Source organism: Thermobia domestica, chromosome 11 (assembly GCF_964235325.1).
Source record: "Thermobia domestica chromosome 11, izTheDome1.hap1.1, whole genome shotgun sequence".
NCBI classification, from domain to species: domain Eukaryota; kingdom Metazoa; phylum Arthropoda; class Insecta; order Zygentoma; family Lepismatidae; genus Thermobia; species Thermobia domestica.
The window spans coordinates 6,571,846-6,593,184 of record NC_137464.1 but is presented as its reverse complement, the minus strand read 5'-3'; the positions used below and the strand labels follow the sequence as shown (position 1 = coordinate 6,593,184).

At 38.4% G+C, this 21,339-nt stretch overlaps 1 protein-coding gene across 2 annotated transcripts in view; it reads right to left on the bottom strand.

Annotated features, from left to right (window-relative positions):
* LOC145663849 (uncharacterized) overlaps window positions 1-21,339 on the bottom strand; it is a 54,843-nt gene that overhangs the window by 6,647 nt on the left and 26,857 nt on the right. The window contains exons 8-14 of one of the 2 annotated variants that reach the window (XM_081729971.1): window positions 21,016-21,114; window positions 16,584-16,782; window positions 12,514-12,662; window positions 9,039-9,135; window positions 5,838-6,103; window positions 4,696-4,789; window positions 2,960-3,033 (exon numbers count right to left, since the gene is read on the bottom strand). In XM_081729971.1, the coding sequence (XP_081586097.1) occupies window positions 2,960-3,033; window positions 4,696-4,789; window positions 5,838-6,103; window positions 9,039-9,135; window positions 12,514-12,662; window positions 16,584-16,782; window positions 21,016-21,114 (978 nt within the window). Of the gene's footprint in view, window positions 1-2,959; window positions 3,034-3,107; window positions 3,182-4,695; window positions 4,790-5,837; window positions 6,104-9,038; window positions 9,136-12,513; window positions 12,663-16,583; window positions 16,783-21,015; window positions 21,115-21,339 lie in introns of both variants that reach the window. The other variant, XM_081729970.1, reaches the window with a different exon arrangement.

The window sequence follows — 21,339 nt, the reverse complement described above, 5'->3', positions numbered from 1 at the left end:
CCGAACCACATGAGCTTCCGCCGGGAATCGAACCCGGGTCTCCCACGCCAAAGGCGCGTATGCTAACCACTTAGCCACGAGCGAGCTCTTGAACAAACGCAATTTGGTTAAAAATATTGCACTGCCCGAATCAAGTACGTAAACAAAAATGAAGTTATACACTTTTTCTCTGGCCACATGCAGTTTTATGGTGATATCTTTGTAGTACATAAGAAACATAAAAAACTGTTAAATTTAATTTCATATCAACCTATTTCAAATCGCGAGATGATACACTTTTTTAAAGTTTGTACACTTAAAAATGTATACTTAATAAATTCATTTATATGAACATGACAAAGCTAAGAAGAATGCTGTAACTTAAAAAAGCTCTGAAGTTTAATGTTCTTTTTACTATCAAAAACACATGAGACGTAATCCTACAATTTAACGTGGATTTCGAAGTACATGAGCTCTTATCGAGATTCGAAGCATGCATATCACGTGCAGAAGGCATGTATAATAATGGTTTAGCCACATACTGTCAAAACGTATATAATGCAACTAATAACAGATAAACAGAACGCGATTATAATGCTGAACGTATTTATGCATTAGGTTTTATGTTCCTTAAAGTTGTTACGCAGCAACTCGAATTTTGTCTCGTCTTGGACATGAGAACCTTTTAATTGCAACATTTCTTTCATTATTAATACTTCTTAACTTCTTGAGAACACAGAAAAAAATATTTACAAGGGTAACAAAAATTGTAGCAACACTGTTAACCTTGTGGTATCACAGGTATGCCAAATAATATCTCCCTACCAATACTTGAATGGTACAGAATTTCAGCGTTTTTTGTCTACTAGTTTAAAAGTTACAACGGAGTATCACTATAAATGGTCCACCCTGTTACGAAAGCTAGACATATATATATATATATATATATATATACACACAAAGAAGCACTCAGTGCCCAGGCGGAGTCAGTAAAATGAGGAAATCGTACCTGAAGAGCAGGACGCTAGCAAACTGTAAAGCATATTATCCTTTACTTGTGATAAACTTGTAACTTACTGCTTCTAAATAAATGCTCTACACATTAATCTCCTATTGTAAGATCCTTGATATCCTCAAAACTAACTGCTATTACTAGTCAAACAAAGCCTTATTATAACATATGCTTTCCTTTTCTTTATTCTCTTTTAATACAAATACTCGCACATAAAGATTCTTCCACACTTTCTTTCTTTCTTTGTCTTTTAAAACAATAACATCAATGGCTTCCTAAACCTAGCCTTTTTCGTCACTAAACTGTATGGCGCCAATTTATATCTCATTTCAACCACTAGCAAGTTAGAGACGCAGAAAAGGTTTGATAGTCTGTGGGATTCCTCCGGACTTAACGACATGTACAGTGATTGAACATACTTTTACGAGAACCATCCGTTATGGTCTGGAGCTCCATTCTTATAACTTTATCTTCAGCTCTTGGAGAGTCTAAAGCAGGTGACTAACATGCCGTAATATGTCGTACAAAAGCATATCATCCTTGCGTGCCTAATTGGACTTAAATGACATAAGTAGCCTGACCACTTAATTGCACGATATCCTTTGTTCAAACATATTCAGAGTCTACTGCAGTCCTCAAACATCGCATATACTGTTGGAGGTTGGCATTCGTAATTTAGGTTGTAAGAGTTTCACGTGGAGGGAGTTACCGGTTGCTATTACGAAAAAGGAGTAATATTGTTAGTTAACAATCCACTGCACAACAGAGTGCAAACAGTAATTTGTTAGGGATTTAGGATCTAGATTTCTGGGCTTTCGGCATCTAAGGCCATTTAGCCCTTCACGTTTTTGAGGGATGACGTCCCTCGGCGAGCACACAATCCGGGGAAAGGGAAGGAAGGAAGCGGCCTGGGACCTACAAGTTAGGTACCACCCCGGCATTTGCCTGGTGTGAATGAGGAAAACCCAGGAAAACCATTCAGGGTGGCTATCCTGAAAAAGCGTTTTACACTTTTCCGACCGAGTGCCCCACCGGGAATCGAACCCGGGACCGCTCGCACCGAGGCGAGAGAATAGTAATTTGTGTTTGCGTTTTAGTCATAAACCTTTGTTCTATCTACCATATTTACCCGACCGTGCACCCTTTTATATTTACCTTCCTATACATTTAAAGAATAATCTACGACAAGTGATCTCAACCTTTTCCACTGGCGTACCACCATAAGTTGTACCTACCATCCAGCAGATGGTCGCGGATCATTGGTTGCGAAACCATGATTTACGGGGAAGACATTTCTATAATGACGGACAGCTCACTGAAGCAGTTAACTGGTTTATCACAAAATCTCCATTTCTACGGAATCGGGACTTGGTGGCTCAGCAGTAAGAGTGCTCATCTCTATTGCTTGGGGTCCTTAATTAGATCCCGGTTCTCTTTGTGATGGATAAATACCGCGTGTGAGGCCTTTTTCGGGGTTCTCTCACTTTCATCATTCCATCAATTTTTTTTCACTACCATCACCATAGCTTCCCTTAGCCTCATGTTAAACTATACCCAAAAAAAAAAAAAAAAAACTCGTTATTAAAGGATTGTTTCACATATGCGAAGCAAGTGGCCGTAGGGTGTTACGTAAGAAAAATGAAGCATCGGTGGTCAAAATTTCAGATCCTTAGGAAATGCAGATCATAAACGAGGTAAGGACAATTTGGTTCTACCTCATATTTTGTCTTGACAAAGGGGAGAAAAGTTTGAGGAAGGCTTTGCTAAAATACCCAAAAATTTTCAACCTTTGCTACTACTTCATGCGATCCAGAAAGTCTGTGAAAATGGAATGCTAAAATCTTACAATTTAGTGTTAGTAAGCTTACATATTTCCTTTAAGCAATTAACATATACAAGGCCTATCTACGATAGAGGCAAAACTGAAAAACAATGCAAACGAAAAAAAAATGAACAAAATTACACTACCTGTTCACCCCATTTCTCACCCCAACTGTTTTTAATGATCCAAAATGGAAGAACTTTGTGAAAGAGAGGATAATCTGAAACAAATACAAATACATTATTTGTATAAAGAAACATTTTTTTCTTTGATTGTACAAGATTTAAATCTTACCTCTTCACCCCACGAAGTACCCCAACTATTTTTAATAAGCCAATAGGGAAGAGTTCTGTGAAGAATTGAGGTTCCTGAAAAAAGAAAATCACAATATTTGTTCGGATGACACAAAATTCTAATACGTCTTTTGAAAAAATACACCTTGCAAACATTTATAGCCAAATCACCAAGGAGCACGACTCTGTTTTGTTTCTTCGGATGGAATGAAATCTTTGAGTTTTACGTCCCACGATTATGCCGGCTAGGCTAAAGGAGACATTGATGATGATAAATGAATGAAATGGTGGAATGAAGGAAGTGGGAGGAAACGGGAAAACCTCGAGGAAACTCAATGCACTCGGTGTTTGTCTACCACGAAGTTCACTTACCGCGAGCTGGGATCGAACCAGGGACCTCATGGACCAGAGCTGAACGCTCTACCACTGAGCCACACTGGCTCCTTTTCTTCGGATGAGTATACAGGAAAATTAAACTCAATCTGCAAGAACACCGCAGGGGTTTAGTGGTAGAGCGTTCACCTCTGGTGCATAGGGTCCTTGGTTCGATTTCAGCTCGCGCCAAGTGAATTTCGTGGCGAACAAACACCGTGAGCGTGGGTTTCCTTGGGGTTCTCCCTTTCCTTCAACTTTCTTCATTCCACCATTTCATTCATTTCTTATCATCACTGTCTCCTTCAGCCTAGCCGACATAAACGTGGGACGTAAAACAGTTGTATGTAACAGTAACAGTTGTATTCCCTATGGAATTGCAAGGTCTGGCTACATAATATTTAGTTTGGCAAGCCAACTTATGGTGTTTTTTTGTGCCAGTACTTAATGTATTTTTTAGATCAGTGTTTTCCATTTGTTGTTTAACCAAACCTTTATTCATGTTAAATCTAGATTATTTTAAAATTATAAACAAATTTTCAGAAGCCAATCTGAGTTTTATTTTTGGTTCTACATAAAATACTTGATTCTATAATAGTAGTGTGTTATGTCAATTTTATTATATGGATCGTACGATCTAAAAAGTATGATTGGATCACTGAATTAAACACACAGATTAGAAAGAAGAGCACGTTAAAAAAATACTGAAAATATGTTTTTGCCCTCTTACTAAGATAATCGTATAATATCCGGATATTTTGTAATAAATATAATCCACTAACAAAACATGAGAAAAATATGGTAAACATGACACATACAAGAGTGATTCAAATGAAAACCTTGAAAATGCTATAAAATGCCAAAAAGTTGACCGCGGTGCAAGAGTGGCTACAGTCATGACCAAAAGATTTTTTTAAAACGTGGTATCCATACATTTCCGAAGCGTTGGAATACTTGCATTGAACGTCAGGGCGATTACGTTGAAAAATTATAGGTATGTTTTTTCTTAATTATTATAATATAATATTTACAGCACTTTTAAGGTTTTCATTTGAATCACCCTAACATAACAATTTTCTATTTATCGTACATGAAAAACGAAGAAAAAATCCCAAAACTAAAGGATTTCACAGTTGAATTTTAACTCTAGGCTTTTAAATCTGTACAAAAGTAATCTTCAGCCTTGATATTTGAGGATAAGTGTCAATTCTACTTACTATGGACGCCATATCCAACAATTAACACTCCATGGTCTAAATCATCAGGATCACAGAGCACCTTCCATGGATGGGAAACGCCTCCAAAGTAGAACTGAAAATAATAATAGTAATAATTTAATAATTACTAACTGACACCATAGGATTCATATGCATTAACAGTAAATAACAAATAATAGTATCCGTGAAGGGGTTTAGCTTGTATGACATATTTTCTCAATATTGAAACCGGAAGTACTTTTTTTTACCACTTCCTGTTTTAGTACAGAGACTAGAGTGGAGATGGAGTATATTCTAGACACGCTTAACTGATCGCAGAGAACAGCTTTTCGCTATATATTACCATTTTCACTCTCTAGCGATTAAATTTAAAACCGGAAGTGGTTCTTTTGTTTCTAAGATACGCTGGGGACGAGGTGAAGAATGCATCGAAACCGTTCGCAGATTTTTCATCTTTTGGATGTTTTAACGTATGAGAATCCTTATTTACTATTTATTACAGTTGTATTTCGGTTCAAAATGCCATATTTGGTATTTCGGTTCGTACTGTCAGTAGCTGTCGTATTTCGATTCAAAATGTCACTTGTAGGCGAATTCACTTTCGTTATGCCGCGCCATCTATTGATACTCTTTGGAACATTTTTTTTCCTTATGCCATACCGTTCTCCCCTTCTTCAAGTATATTCAGTTCAAATTTGAAGTCAGATTCACGAGTGGTTCTTTTTTTTAACAGCATTTTGAAAGTGAGATTTTAATTATAATCACCCTCCATTTTAATATTAACAGCCACTAAGACGACAACTTTTATACCAATCAAAATAATCAAGTATATTTACCATATTTCCTTTAAGTTACAATAAGTTTTGCTAAGTTTCATAATCTTTCTATTCGTGATTTTGTGTAAACAGAGATTTCCAACTGGCTGTAATATCATACTTCTGTCCTCGCTCGGAGAAAGAGTACGAACCAAAAGGAGGCGGGATAGGTGTATGCTGAGTGTATGAGCAGTCATGAATTTAATGCTGTACCTCAAAGATCATCGACCAAGAACTTAATTTGACGATTCCACGTAAAACTGACTGAACGGCAGAGGACACGTGGATACTATCTGTTTCGTCGTTATTAATAAAAGAAAGCCTTACCTGCATAGCATTAGCATTAATTCCAATGGAGATCGGTCCATTCTTCACCAACCATTGGGCCATTTCTGTTTCATTTTTGGAAATATTCACCGCTCCGCTAATAGAAGCCCTGACTACACTTTTGTTGAAGTGACATTTCTCATCGTAACCTTCGTAAGGGTAGTCGTTCTCTCCTTCGAGGCCCCCTAGCTTCATGATCGCCTTGTACGCATTGGAAGGAAGACCACCTCCACAACCATCATCTAGCTTGTCACAATCAACTAGTTCTGCAGGGGGAAGAAAAAGTAAAATAACATTAGATTCTTCGATAAACCAAATTGTTTTCATTTTAATTGAACTTAAAATTGTAAGGTTCCCTACACTCCTACGTGTAAACAACCTCCATAAGCTCATGCAGAGTGTCTACCAAGCAAGCATAATCAAATTCCCTGACAAAATTATAATTTCCCTGACTCTGTCATTCTTTTTTTCTTAGTATAACTCATGAAAAATAACTTATATTTAAAGTGAACTGTAAGTTTTCATCATTGTTTATATCCTTATACAATATTCTGCAAACGTACAAACGAACCAATTCATTTACATGTTATTTATGACTATTTTAGTGGCGTTTCTTTCTCCTCTCACTGCCTGGGAAAGATTTTTCCCTGACACACAATGAAATTCCCTGACTTTCCCTCACATTTTCCCTGACCTTGCAAATTTCCTGACTGGTAGACACTCTGTCATGCTTCATTCACAACCATGTGCTATTGTGTACAAACATTGTCACCAGCAGACGATGGAAAGAGAACATCAGGAAATCACGAAGTTGGTTCGGAAGGAGACCGAAGATGGCCGACCCTCCCCTCACGTACCTCCCCTTCAAAAGGACACCCGTAAAAGAGCACCACAAATGGAGAAATGTATCAGTTAACAACTAATCATTAACCTACCAACACCTCTCTCCGGGAGCTATGGAGATATTCTTCTAAACCTTATCTGTGGAGGCTACATTGGATGCATTCTAGCTATTATCTCCCTGTCAGTTTCCTGAAACTTTCAGTGCAACCCTTGCCAGAGCCCAATAAACTAACAGTTCGTGTAGCGTTAAGTAGTGACTGTGTGGTAAAGAACAGCATCGAGTTTTCGGTATTAAACTTATGGTTCAGGTCAACATTTCTCTAGCAGACAGTTACAGTCAAATAATTACTAAGGAACTAAGAGTTGTGGAAAGGGTACGGTTTGTGTGAGAGACATAACATGTCGACATTTCTTCGCCTCAATTCATAATACCGGTAATAAGACGACAGCACAATTGTAGAAAGTGAACTCACGAAAAATGTCTCATTAACTATAAATCAGGGGTTCTCAACCTTTTACACTGGCGTACCACCAAAGCATTACCGCCATAAGGCGTACGTACCACCAACACAGGCTAAGCGTACCACAGGTTGAGAAACCTTGCCCTAAATCGTTATTTCTACAGAAAAGTTCATTCCAGAATACTGATAGCATTACTTTAGTAACCTTAATTGTAACTTCTATACTGAAGGGAAGTATTGATAATCTAATTCTTCAAGTGACGTAAACATTTTTGAAGTAATGATGCTAAAAATTATCGCTGAAACGTCTGCATTTTAGGATTACAATTCGGCTGCTTCCGTAAATTGCTGAACTTTTGTTACTGTTTGATATGAATCCTACCAGTTCATTAGTTTTCAAGACTGTAATATTCCGAAGCATTTTACCCCTATAAAATATAGCAAGCTTTAATTTCTGTAGTCTCTAAATTCCAACACAGTCCAAATGATCTGAATGACTAAGCACCAACCTCAAGACTGAAGACGTGTGACAGGTACCATTATGATTACACACTGAATCGATAAGCAGAGACCTGGGTTCGATTCACGACTCAGAAGCCTATTTTTTACTCTTGTAACTTCACTGAATTTGCAAGCTCTAGAGGATACGGTATGACAAAATACAGAGTATTTCAAAATAATTTGAACAATATTATATATATATATATATATATATATATATATATATATATTAAATATATTAATGTCGCGAATTTCTTAAAATTTTACACATACGTACTATAATTCGGGATTTAGATTTCTGGGCTTCCGGCATCTATGGCCACGTTATCCCATCACGTATAAGGGATGACGTCCCTTGGCGATTATACTATCAAAGGAAAGGGAAGGAAGAAAGCGGCCTGAGACCTATATGTTAGGCACCATCCCAGTGTGAAATAGGAAAACTCAGGAAAACTTCGACAGTATCCCCATTGGGAATCGAACCCGGGACCGCTCGCAGCGAAGGCGAGAGTGTTAGCGACTACGCTACGCCGGGCCACACGTACTATAATTGTCCCAAGTTTTAATGGTAGAAGTTGTAATACAATAACTCACAAACGCTCAGTATGAGTCCTTTTTTGGTTACCTTGCATACATCAATTCGGTAATCCCATTCCTCCCGGACCTGTTTCAGTATATTTTCGTCAACAATTTGCACTGCAGAAGTAACACATTCTTGCACGGGCATCTTGGAGTACAGGTGGTTTGTACACAATGTCTTTGAGATATCACTGAAGCACAGTTTGTTCAAAACATCATCGTCATAGCACAACACTTCGAATGACTCACAAAATTATTTGCGAGACTTATGAGCATTAGGTGTTAAATGTTATAACAAAATTGCACTCGATAAGGATACACAGTAAACACCTACGTACTACGCGTCACACAGTTGTTCGAGATATCTGAGGTCCTCGACAAGCTCTCGCTGTGGACTTTTGAGAGTTGTGTTGAAAACAAATTTAAACTCTCTTAACATAGCCTCACAGCAGGAAGGCCTACCAGATGATTTTTCCTTGCAAATGCATCTTGTCGTCTTGAATTGCTGATACCACCTTCGAATGGGGTTCTTTACGATACAACAAACTGACTAACGTAAAATTGTAGGGCGCAAAACACATTATGTACACAACAGGCAACCACATTGCAATTTGTCACTGCCACCTGGTGGAAGAATTTCGAACTACTACGACCGTGTCAAACAAAACTCCAGGATATGGTTAAAATTATTTCAATACAATTTTAATCGTCGATAGAGCTTTGACGCTCATGAAACAATTTCATATCGTCCAAACCATTTTGAAATACTAGTTGTTTTCTTACTTTGAAATCCGAATAATTCTAACAATTCAATTACCTTGCTCCGACAAAGAGACCAGTCTCCCTCGATGCAATGCCCATTGGCCTTCCACATTTCCTGTCACTGAGAATGCCCAGCAGGAACCACAAAAGCCCTGTTGATGAAATACAAAACCATTAAATGAAGAGCTATGTATTTCTTAAACCATATGTTAAATATAAAACTGTCACTATTTAAAACAAAAAATCGTGATTTATTATTTAACTATATCGATGTAAAGACACTAAAGCTGCTTATTTCTTTCTGCAAGTACTTACACTAAACTTTTCTATAGCTGACCTTTGATCCTTAATATGTATTAGATCAATCGTAGAAAATTTAATGAAAATCGTTTCCGAGTTATTGTATCTTTCTGTATTGTACTATATAAAAATATTATGCACTGACACATATCAGTGTAAAATACTTCTAATTATAAAAAGTCATTATGTTGATCTCGTAATTTTATTAAAACTAGGCTTGAATACGAACTGCTATATGCCTGGTCGGTATGAAATACAAGGTATGATCAAAAAATACGGTGAATGAATTTTTTTTTTTTTTTTTTAGCAGGAACTGCTGACGCTACAAACATTTGATGTAATTTGCCCGATAGCCTGATCCGTTGAGACAGGTTGTGTCAACTTGGAACATGTTCTGACTTGTCAGTTAGCGTGCAGAGCTGCTAGAGTGAGGTTGTGTTTACCGTGTCTATCACGCATCACGGATTTCGAACAACGCGTAAACATTAAGTCCTGTTTCAGGTTGCAAAAAAGTGCCAAAGAAACTCATGAAACGTTGACATTTGTGTAAGGCGATAATGCTGTAACTCTGAAGATTGTTTACAATTGATATGGGCGATTTAAAAGCGGAAATGAATCGGTAGAAGACGAGCAACGTTCGGGATGTATATTAATCTCAAAAACAGAAGAAAACGTGTAAAAAGTGGCCAATATTGTTCGTTCAAACAGGCGAGTAACTACTCGAGTGTTTTCCGTACAGGTCCGCCTAAAGCATTTTAACAGCGGATTGGCAAATGAGAAGTGTGAGTGCGAAATTCGTTTCCCACACCTCGTTTCTGATAGCGCGAGTTTTTGACCGAAAAAATATTCCTGCTTATTTGTCCATATCCTAGATAATCTCCGGATATAGCACCATGCGACTTCTGGCTCTTTCCAAAAATCAAAATTGGGCTAAAAAGAAGACGTTTTGACACCGTACCTGACATTGAGAGGGCCACGATAGAGCAGCTAAACGCCCTTAAATTAAAAAAAAAAAAAAAAAAAAAAAAAAACTTTTAGAAATGCTTCTAGTCACGGATTCAATTGTTAGGATAAGTGCATTGGTAGAAAAGGACAGTACTTTGAAGGAGATTAAATCAAATTCCCTGTAAGCTTATTACTTTGTTTCTAATAAAATGAGTCACCTTATTTTTTGATCACCTCTTAGGTCATGGTTTTATCTCAAATCTAAAATTTCAGATTTTTGAGATTTGACCAAAGCCTATTCTATATTGGCTAACTTTTTTTTTTATTTTTATTTATACATATTTCTGAGCCTTACTGGGGCCTTAAGCAAGTCTCATATGAGGTATGATGTCCCTCAGCGAACACACTATTCGGGAAAGAGAGGAGTAGGAAGCAGCCTGTATATTACGTCCATCCCGGCATTTCGGCATTTGCCTGATGTTAATGAGGAAAAGCCAGGATAAACTTTACTCAGGATGACTAGCCTAAAATGACTGTTATGACCATATGTTCCCACCGTGAATCAAACCTGGAACCGCTCGTACCATTTTATTGGTCAGGATGGGACATGTAACTTACAGACAAGGTAGCGCCAAAGACACATGCTATATAAACCTCTTCTAAGACGAATTCGTAGTCCTCAGAAGTCATTCAACTAGTGTCGATCGCTCATCGCAGAATTTCACAAGCAACAACTCTGTTTTGCCTTTTAAGAATATCCATATCAACCACTGATAACAAACATGTACTCCAACATACATACACAGATAACAAACAATGATTTCCATTTCTGTTAACTCTTAAACCTAGGTTGTCACCTGTTCCGTGTAAGACGAGATATCCAGAATTTTAAGAAAATCTTTGGCGTCCCGAACTGCACCTAAGAGAGACGCATTATATGGAAGGACGCCAAATTTTCCAAAATACTTACAAAATATGGAACGGATAGGGACGCATTACGTGACGGGACGCCGAATTATCCGAAACACTTACAAAATATGGGACAGATAGAGACGCATTATATAGTGGGACGGCAAATTATCCAAAGCACTTACAAAATATGGGACAGATAGGGACTTATTATATGGCGGAACGCCAAATTATCTAAAACACTTGCAAAATATGGGATAAATAGGGACTTATTATATGACGGGACAGCAAATTATCCAAAACAGAAAATATGGGACAGAGGGATGCATTATATGGCGGGACACCTAATTATCCAAAACGCTTACAAAATATGGGGCAGGGTCGCATTATATGACGGACGTCAAATTATCCAAAACATTTACAAAATATGGGAGAGACAGGAACGTATTATATGACGGAATGTCAAATTAACCAAAATATGGAACAGATAGGGAAACGTTATATGACAGGATCCAAATTATCCAAAACGCTTACAAAATATGGTCTGACCTAATATATGACAGACAGGAACCCAATATATGATGGGGCGCCAAATTATCCAAAATACTTACAAAATATGGGGCAGATATGGATGCAATGTATAACAGGATGACATATTATCCTTAACACTTACAAAACATGCGACAGAAATCTTTTGGAGATTTGTAAATTTCGACCCACCATGTATCTATCACTATCGAGATATCGATATGTTGTATTACTAACAGTTTTCGTGGTGGTGGTCGATGATGATTTGGAGTTTTAGTATCCTTTTCAGTACCGAAGCTATAGAGACGTAGAGACTTACAACTTAACGTGGGAACTGAACCACATGAGCTTCCACCGGGAATCTAACCCGGATCTACCACCACGCAAGACATGTACGCTAATGCAGCCACGAAGGAGTTCTATTTGTGTGTGTGTGTGTTGGTAGCAGTGAAATCACGCTGAATGACGCGATTAATGGTTCATAACTTGTTTCACTAACCGCCAACAGGCCGACGCTCCGAGTTTTCTATTTCATGTAGTTTTGATTTACATTTTCATTCATGAGTACATGTATTTCTTTCCATTATTCTCAATAAGCCATGTACAAATTTAGATTCAAGTAACCGACGATCTACCATGTTCGGTCCCGCTTAAGGTTTACCAAAAGGTGACAACCCTACTTAAAAATCACCATAATATTATTTTGCTTTGTACTCTGCTATTTTTCTCAATATTTTCATCTGAAAAAAGATCTCTAACGTTATTCAAAATAAAGTTATTGAATCATATACGTTACATTTGATTAATACCATTTTTTTCATAATTATTGTCTATTTTGTTTTTCTTACTTGATTTTTGACCGGCGTTACGACATTGTAATGTCTCCAATCGAACGATGGAGGGAGTGTAACATCAGGAATCGATGCCTTTTTCATGAAAGACTTCGAATGCTTCATTGCAGGTTTCAGACCTAGGAAATATGTTTTGAATTCCTTTGCTGCAAGAAAACAAACAAAAGCTTAGAAACAAATTAACGAATATTGAAAACACATAATATATTTAGTACACGCATAGGAATTCTGCTTTCTGATTGATTTTACATGTATGAAATAAAAAATGAGAACTAAATAATAACTCAAAAATCTTTCCTAGAATTACTTATTATTATTATTTTTACGCTTAAAATATACAAAACGATAATCATGCCTGTTGTTCTGTATGGCTGCGAAACATGGTCACTTACTCTGAGGGAAGAACATAGACTGAAAGTATTTGAGAACAAGATCCTGAGACGAATATTCGCACCTAAGAGGAACGGGAATGGGAAATGGCTGAAACTTCATAACGAGGAACTACCTAATTTATACGGGTTACCCAACCTTGTTAGAGTCGTCAAGTCTAGGAGGTTTAGGTGGGCGGGTCATGTAGCTAGAATGGAAGAAAGTAGAAACGCTTTCAAAGTCTTGACTGGAAGACCAATCGGAAAACGACCATTAGGAAGACCTAGGCGTAAATGGGAGGACAATATTAAGATGTATCTCGCAGTGATTGGAATACAAAGTAGAAACTGAATGCAGTTAGCTAAGGATAGAAGTCAGTGGAGAGCTTTTGTGAACGCGGCATTGAACCTCCGGGTTCCATAGGCCATAGAGTTAGTTAGTTATTATTTTTAGCAACGCATCATGACGATAAATATTGGATATCAAAGATAGCATGTCTTTGTTATATAATGGTTAATGTATAAACTATTATGGGATTTAGGATTTGTGTTTCTAGGCTTTCGGCATTTATGGCCATGTTAGCCCGTCACACATATGATGGATGACATCCTCGGCGATCACATTATCTGAAGAAAGGGAAGGAAGAAAGGAAGGGCCCTGGGACCTATATGTTAGGTACCACCCTGGTATTTGTCTGGTGTGAATGAGGAAAACCCAGGAAAGCATCATTTAGGATAGCTGGCCTGAAAAAGCTTCTTACACTTTTTCGGCGGAGTGCTCCCACTGGGAATCGAACCCGAGAGCGCTCGCACCGAAGGCGAGAGCGTTAGTGACTACGTTACGCGGGTATACACTAATATGATTGTCGCTGTGAGAGCAAGAAAAAGATTTTTCTCTTTGTTAAGAGTTACCGTCCCTTCTCAGCGTCAGATGTAGACTTATACAAATTTTCTCTGTTTTTGACGTCCCATTTGATGAAGCGCTCACAGAGAAGAAACGAAGCGACTTATGCACCGGAAAAGCGATGTGGTGTTGGTGTAACTACTGACCTACGCCAAGCCAGCTATGTTGCGCTCATACAGCAATGACACTTCGTCCAATGTGAAAAAGAAATGGAGGTATCGAAACAACGTCCATGGTTGTTCGATGTATTACTTTAAAGTGGGTCTACCATTTGTCGGATTAAGTCGTCGGAATACGACGGACATTTGGGGAAGGTGCCGTGTACTAACACAGCGTCAGGCACTGGCTCAAGAAATTCAGGTCGAGAGATCTATGAACCCGAGAATGGATGGCCACAGGCGTTAGATGACGAGGCCCTTAAGGCAGCCATAAAGGAGAGCAGCACTCAAACGTATGGCAAACTTGCCGAAGGTTTCCAGGTTTTCGAGATAAAAGTCAAGACTTCATCTGCACCACACAGAGAAGTACAAACGTTGGCCAAGTGAATAACCCATACACTATCGACAAGTGCCAGAAACAACGAGTGGCAAGCTGTTTGTCACTGTTCTCTCGGGACCACAACACCCATACAAAAAGTGAGTACAGTATGATACTCCGAGACGTACTAGCGTTTGTCACCTGTGCCTCACACTTCAAGACAGTAGCGTAGGTAATATTTTTTTCAGGGGAGGGGGGGCGTGGCACTTAGGGGTTCATTCATGTTTTACACACATATATACGTAAAAGTGATGAAAAACGACTGGAAGCCTTCGAAATGTGGGTGTGGAGAAGAATGGAAAGAACTAGTTGGTTCGAGCGGAAAACGAATGAGAGGGTGTTAGAAATGGTGGAGGAGAAAATGTGTGTAAAAGGACGAGTTCCATTATATATAGCCAGTTTTTCTCTTTCTTTAAACGTAAAATCTAAAAAGATCGTTTCCTGTACTACATTTAAACAAAATGAAAATATTTTTCAACTGAAATGATAAAAAAATACATATAAATAAAAGAATCACAATATAGATTTAGAACATACATTATACTGCAGATTCATTATAGTAAATGGGCCGCGGTGGCTCAGTGGTAGAGCGTTCACCTCTGGTGCTTGGGGTCTTGGGTTCAAACCCTGCTCCCGCCAAGTGAACTGTGGTGGACAGACACCGTGTGCGTGGGTTTTCTCGGGGTTCTCCCGTTTCCTTCCACTTTCTTCCACCATTTCATTCATCTCTTATAATCACCGTCTCCTTTAGCCTAACCGGCATAACCGTGGGACGTAAAACTCAGTGTGTATTCAACTCAGAGATTGATACTTTAGGGCAGTAGTACCTAACTTTTTAGACAATCGACTGAACGCCAACGAGATCACGACACAGTGTCTCAAAACTGATTACAACTAATTATAAAATCCTTCATGCTTTTTAAATTCTAGAATTTCGCGAAACACTCTATGGAGCTCCGTGACACACTGGCTGGGAACCACTGCTTTAGAGATTATTCGTAGTCGTTGTGTAGTTGAGAATTTTCAATAACAAGAAGCATTTATTGCACTGTACTACGTTTCTCATTCCACCAATTTTCCCATTATCATTCAGTTCTCTTAATCATCTGTCTCCCTTAGCCTAAAGGACATAATAATGGGACGTTAAACTAAAAGATTTCATTTCAAATTGAATGAATTGTTGAGAAATTTATTCTTGAAAGCATTCCTCTAATGAATAAAATTAAGAGCTTGTTAGTATAAAACTTCCTATGTTTAGTTTCACCAAGTCTCTTAGGTTAAGTTCTATTCCCCTAATCTGTTAGGTTAAATTCAGTTCACTTTCAAAACTCCTTTAAGTTGATCTTTCAAAATTCTAACCCCTAGGTTACTAACAACACTGATCCAATATACTCGTAAACTTCTGTTACTCTTTTATTGTTTCTCAACTGGTACACTCAAAATTCTCTCTTACCATCATACTTTACAATTAACAACATTTCTCAATTCTATCAAACTCAAAAGTCAATAGATCTGTTCTTCAATCAACTCCAACTTTACTACATTTTGCAAATCAACCGAAAACTGTCCCTAGCAACGTAAACATCTCTTTTCTTCTTTTTCTTCTTTTTGGCTAGTGCTTTATTATTTTCTTAACGCTTACAACCTATTCTTATAAACGCCCAGGGCAGTGCCGTGGAAAATCAGCGCCCAGGGCGAGAGTATACGACGGCGCCCCCATACATATATTCCAAGCAATTTTTCCTATCTTTTTCCCTTTTTTCTCCCGAATTTTTCGCCCCCTTTACTTCGACGTCTGGGCCGTTGCCCCGCTCGCCTCCCCATGTAAACGCCTATATTTTCTACTCCTAACAAAGCTATGTACAATGAACAAAACAAAATGATGACAAAATGCACGATTTATTCCCTCGTTATTTATTCAATTTGCCTTTGGACGAAGTTCAATTATTCATATCTTGAAACTGAGTGAGTTATTGTGGCGAATATTGGCACTCCCTCCGAAATAAATTGGAAACATGAGGAGTATGTGCTGCCATCTGTTGCGGCAGTCGAGCCTTTACAGTTAACTTCACTGGAAAAATTCTCGAAAGATTCGAATTAACCTCAAAAACTGAAGTGCGTAATCCGTGAACTTCCATGTCTTTTGTCGAACTTTTCTTTCTTTCTTTTTTCAGGTATCCTGTTGCTGATTGTAGCAAAGAGGTGATCAAATAGATCTTCTTAGATCTCAAAATGTGCTCTGTGCATCTAACACATACCTGTTAAATCCGCAAATTGAGTAGCCCCATAGACGGCAGTTCCTTGTTCTGTCTTCTGCAAGTAATGAACTTTTTTCATGTTCGCTCGGAATATCTTAAAGCGATGCTTCATTTCCAATGAACTGGTGTACGTTTTGTTGTATTTGTTCATGAATTTCTTGAAGGATTGCATGCTACTGTCCCAACTTGATGTGGACCTCTGAAAATAATGAAGAAAAAAATCACACATGAAAACAATGCGAACAGTTCAATCTACAAGTTACAGATTTCTATCTGCATCTCGTTATGCGAGAGTACGAGTTTTATAGCTAGTATATTTTTAAAATGTTTGAATGTTTTCAATACTCCTTAAAAATATTTATATTGTAAAACTTTTTTCCTTTTGAAGGGGTAGCTAGAACTAGGTTGAATAAATCAGAGTCCGGAATCGACTCCCACTACCAGTTTATTCCTCTAATATAACAACAGTATTTACAGAAATATTACAATACAACTTTTCTCTAATGTGAGGTAGAAAAAGGTAGCCCAAGACCTTGCATCCTTGAGGCAGGATCTCTAGAGACTTACAGGCAAGCTAGGTAGAGTGGTGTAGGAAACCCCAAAGCTCCGAAGCAAGCACTGAGGAGGTTAAGAATCACAAAGCCCCGAAGCAGGCTAAGCACCCGACAGAGCTCCGAGCAAGCTAAGCCAAGTGGAAGGGAAACCTAGAGTCCCGCAGCAGACTAGAGGCTTTCAGGTTCGGTTTCTCCTAGAGCTCCAGGCAAGGTAGAGGAGGGGAGTCCAATCGAAGATTGTGACTGCGCTCCGAACGGTGGTGGGGCTGCTGCTATGTCGTCATGTGACTTGTACGTGGTGCTGGTGGTCCGTGGTCTGCTTCTTGTAGCACTACAACGTAAACACATGCGTTTGATGCGTGTGATTCTTTATAAACACAAGCACGTGGTGCATTACAATATGATTATATGGTTGGAAATACTTGACTAAAGTGAGGAAAAGTTAATGCCCAAGGTGAGCAACGTACTTGAGTAGGTGATAATGTTAGTGTGGCTGTGAGTACAATTCTAAACACAAATTTGATTCAGAAATATACTGCTTCTCGTAGCATTTAGTTAATTAAAATGTCAGGAAACTTTTAACAAATTGTGTAAAAAATGTTAATGTCCTTGTGTTGTCATTACACGGCTACCACCTGGGGTGCTTCTCCCCAAGAGCTTGGGAACAATCCCTTAAATTTACCATTCTGGCCTTGCCAAATCTGCCTTTCTCCTCCAAATTTTTAATTCTCCAGTTGTTTGATTGTACGATTTTTCAATGAAAAATTGTCCCTCTCAAATATTCCCATGGGTGCAATCTGCACCCTAAAAACCCACCACGCAATCTGCACCCCCAGGCTACCACTAGATGGCGCAAGAGGGCAAGGTCTTACGATTTCAGAAGGTTTTAAATATTTTTATTTACAGAAGTACGAATGTTAAAAATAACAGATCGACCAACATTGCCGTAGTTGTAGATTTGTACCCATTTTTAGATTTGAACATTAAGATTTGTCTAAGTGCATGTTGGTTGGTGGGCGAACTGAATATATATATATATATATAAATGAAAGTGACCGTGTTTGTAACTTAATAACCCTTGAACCACCTCACCGATCTCGATCAAATTTGAACATAGATGAGATTCGGGCCTAGGATGCTCTTCATCACTTCAATTTGACGGTGCCACTTAGGGGAGGGGGAGGTGAGAGACATATAAAAACGATCGAAAATGACCGATATTAGTGTCGAATCCATAATTTTTGGGGTCGCTGAGACGAATAGTGACACTTCCGATGCCGTTTAAATCCAAATTCATCCCTTTATGACCAAAATAAAACGTTTTCTCTCCGTGAGAAGAATGGGTATTCTGCTAGCAATGTCATAACACTGACCTCAACTAAGCACTTGTTTTAATAAACATACCCGTATACGTTTCAGCGACTGCTTATTGTCATCTTCAGTACGAATCCTCTAATCATAGTTTTTCTCAATTGGTGGTCCGCGGAGCCTTAGGAGTCCGTGGAACAAATTTGGAGAATCAGTGGCATTATTCAATCTCATTATTCATAAAAGATATACGTAATGCCGTGGAATACCTGTATGTATTCTTGTACTGTATGTTGTAAGCTTATAATTTGGATAAACGTTTGTAATTTAATTGTTAATATTGACACCTTTCTCTTCCACAAAACAGTGCTACACATTTGATGCACGTGTGTTATTTCTCGTTTTTACATATGCACCATACTTGCATATGTGCGAAGACACGGACATCTGTAGAACTGTACGTGTGCAGCACATACGAGGGTAAGTCAAAAACTATCCTCAATTTTGATATAACTCTTCTTTCATTGTCCATACTGATCTCTATCCTTGTTTATTTTATTGTCATGCTGATGTGGTCATGCTATGAAAGTTTGTTCCTAATTCCTCCATTTGTCTTCTTTTTGTTGCAGATAGATCATGGCCGCTCCATTAGAAGTTTGTACCAGAGAAGAACATCGAACAGTGATCCGGCTTTTGTGGTCAGAAGGTGTATCAGGGGCCGCGATCCATCTAAGACTTTCGGCATAATACGGGAATAGTGTCTTGCCGCAATAATAATAATAAAGATGCAGCACCTACAATTTCTAGCTATTATGATCAGAATCAGCTCGTAAGTAGAAATCAGTATGAAGCTTTCTATAGACGCTGTGACTTAATCATCACAAGCTTTTCCTCAAAATTAACACATCCCTAGAAATATTTTTCTTTCATTATTATTATTATTTTTGAGGTCTGTGTACCATTGGCCCTCACATCGTGAGTTGAATGCGAATGGAGATAAGGCGAACGTCAGTTGTTGGTGTGGGTATATCCAACATATATTATCTGGTTGTGGCAGTTCAGTTACACCGTGAACTTGCGAAAGGACAAAATGACCATGAGACCTACACAGAGAGTCATAATGGCGTGTATGCTGTACGAGTTCAAAGTGGGGCCAAAAGCCACTGCAGCGGGGCGGAAGATATACCAGGCCTTTGGTAAGGCTGTCGTGACTACGCGGACAACACAGCGGTGGCTTAACAAATTTAAGGACGGTGACGAAACACCCGAAAATGCACCACGTGCTGGAAGACCAACACATGTACAAAATGAAGATTTTTCAGGTAGCAATTGAGCCGAGCAGTGGCCAGACATGTGAGGAACTGGGACTACAATTCAGTGTGAGTGGAGAAACCATTTAGCAGCACCTACATGAACTTGGGAAGCAGTACAAGTTGAGTCGATGGATCCCACAAGATTTGACTCCGGCCAGAAGGAACACTAGCAAACATCTTTGTTTCTTTGCTGTCTCGTCTCATAAGAAGCCATTTCTGGACAGGGTGTTGACATGTGATAAGAAGTGGATCCTGTGCGAAGCTCCACGGCGCCGTTATCGTTGATTAGCATCCCATGAACCGGTTCCAAAACAGCCGAAACCAGTATTGCACAAGAAGGTCCTCCTGTGTATTTGGTGGACTGCTCGCAGCATCGTGCATGAGGAACTGCTACCAGCTGGTCAGAGCATCAATGCAACTGTGTACTGTCAACAGTTGAGCCGTGTTCAAGAAAAACTCTGGATCCAGCACTTCTGAATCGCAAAGGGATTATCCTATTACAGGACAACACTAAGCCTCACGTGACTAGAATGACCCGGGCACCATTCTACGCCTTGGATGGGAAACACTATTGATCCGCCATACTTCCCGGACATGGCATCATCCGATTATCACCTGTTCCATTCCTTGGACAATCACCTTAGAGGACGCCAGTTGATGCATTCTTCGCTTCACGGCCCACCAAGTTCTGCCGCGAAGGAATCCATGACCTTCCAGAACATTGGCGGAAGGTGGTCAATGCTGATGGGGACTTTTTGATCTTTGAGGTACGTCTTAGATGACATATCGATGTTGGAAGGTGGTGGGTGAAAAAGCGACAGAACTTTCTTGGTTACCTTTAAAATACAGCATTACTCACAACACTATACAATAACTACTGTTCTATTCTTGGAATGAAAATCAGGAGAAACTCCGAATTAAATGTTTAATGGAAAAATTTCTCTGACATAATTCATGTAACAAAATCTGGAGGAAGTTAACAACATGCGATTATGTTCAATATATATATTCATGCATAGAGTCTACAGCTAAATAAAATTTAAAACATTAAATGATAAACGTAACATACATGGTATCCTTAATAGTGTTTGAGAGTACATAGGAATTGGAAGCTATTTCATTATTGGAAAGCAAACAAAGTTTTGAAACTATTCTTGAATTCACATAATTCATGCATATATATACTCATTTCATTTATTCAGAAATTAAACATCCTTCGAGTACTTTGTATGCATAAAAAGTAATTAATGCTTTTACCTTATGATGTCTTTTGGATTTCTCATTGCAGTTACAGCTAATAATCTCCCGACTTCCATCGACTTTATCCCAGATCTCAACTTCACATGTCTCGTGTTTCTATTTTTTTTAAAAAAGAAGAAAAAGCATATTTTAATAATATGTAGTGTTTCTGTATTTAAAAAAAAAATACGAAAAAAACACCAATTGAAAATGTTCCAAGAATATTGCCAGAACGAACTTTAAAAGAATTAATTTTTCTTATTAACTTCTACAGGCTTTATACCAATTGTTCTATGTACTTTATTAATATACTCATTAAACAATTCTTGTAATATATCCATT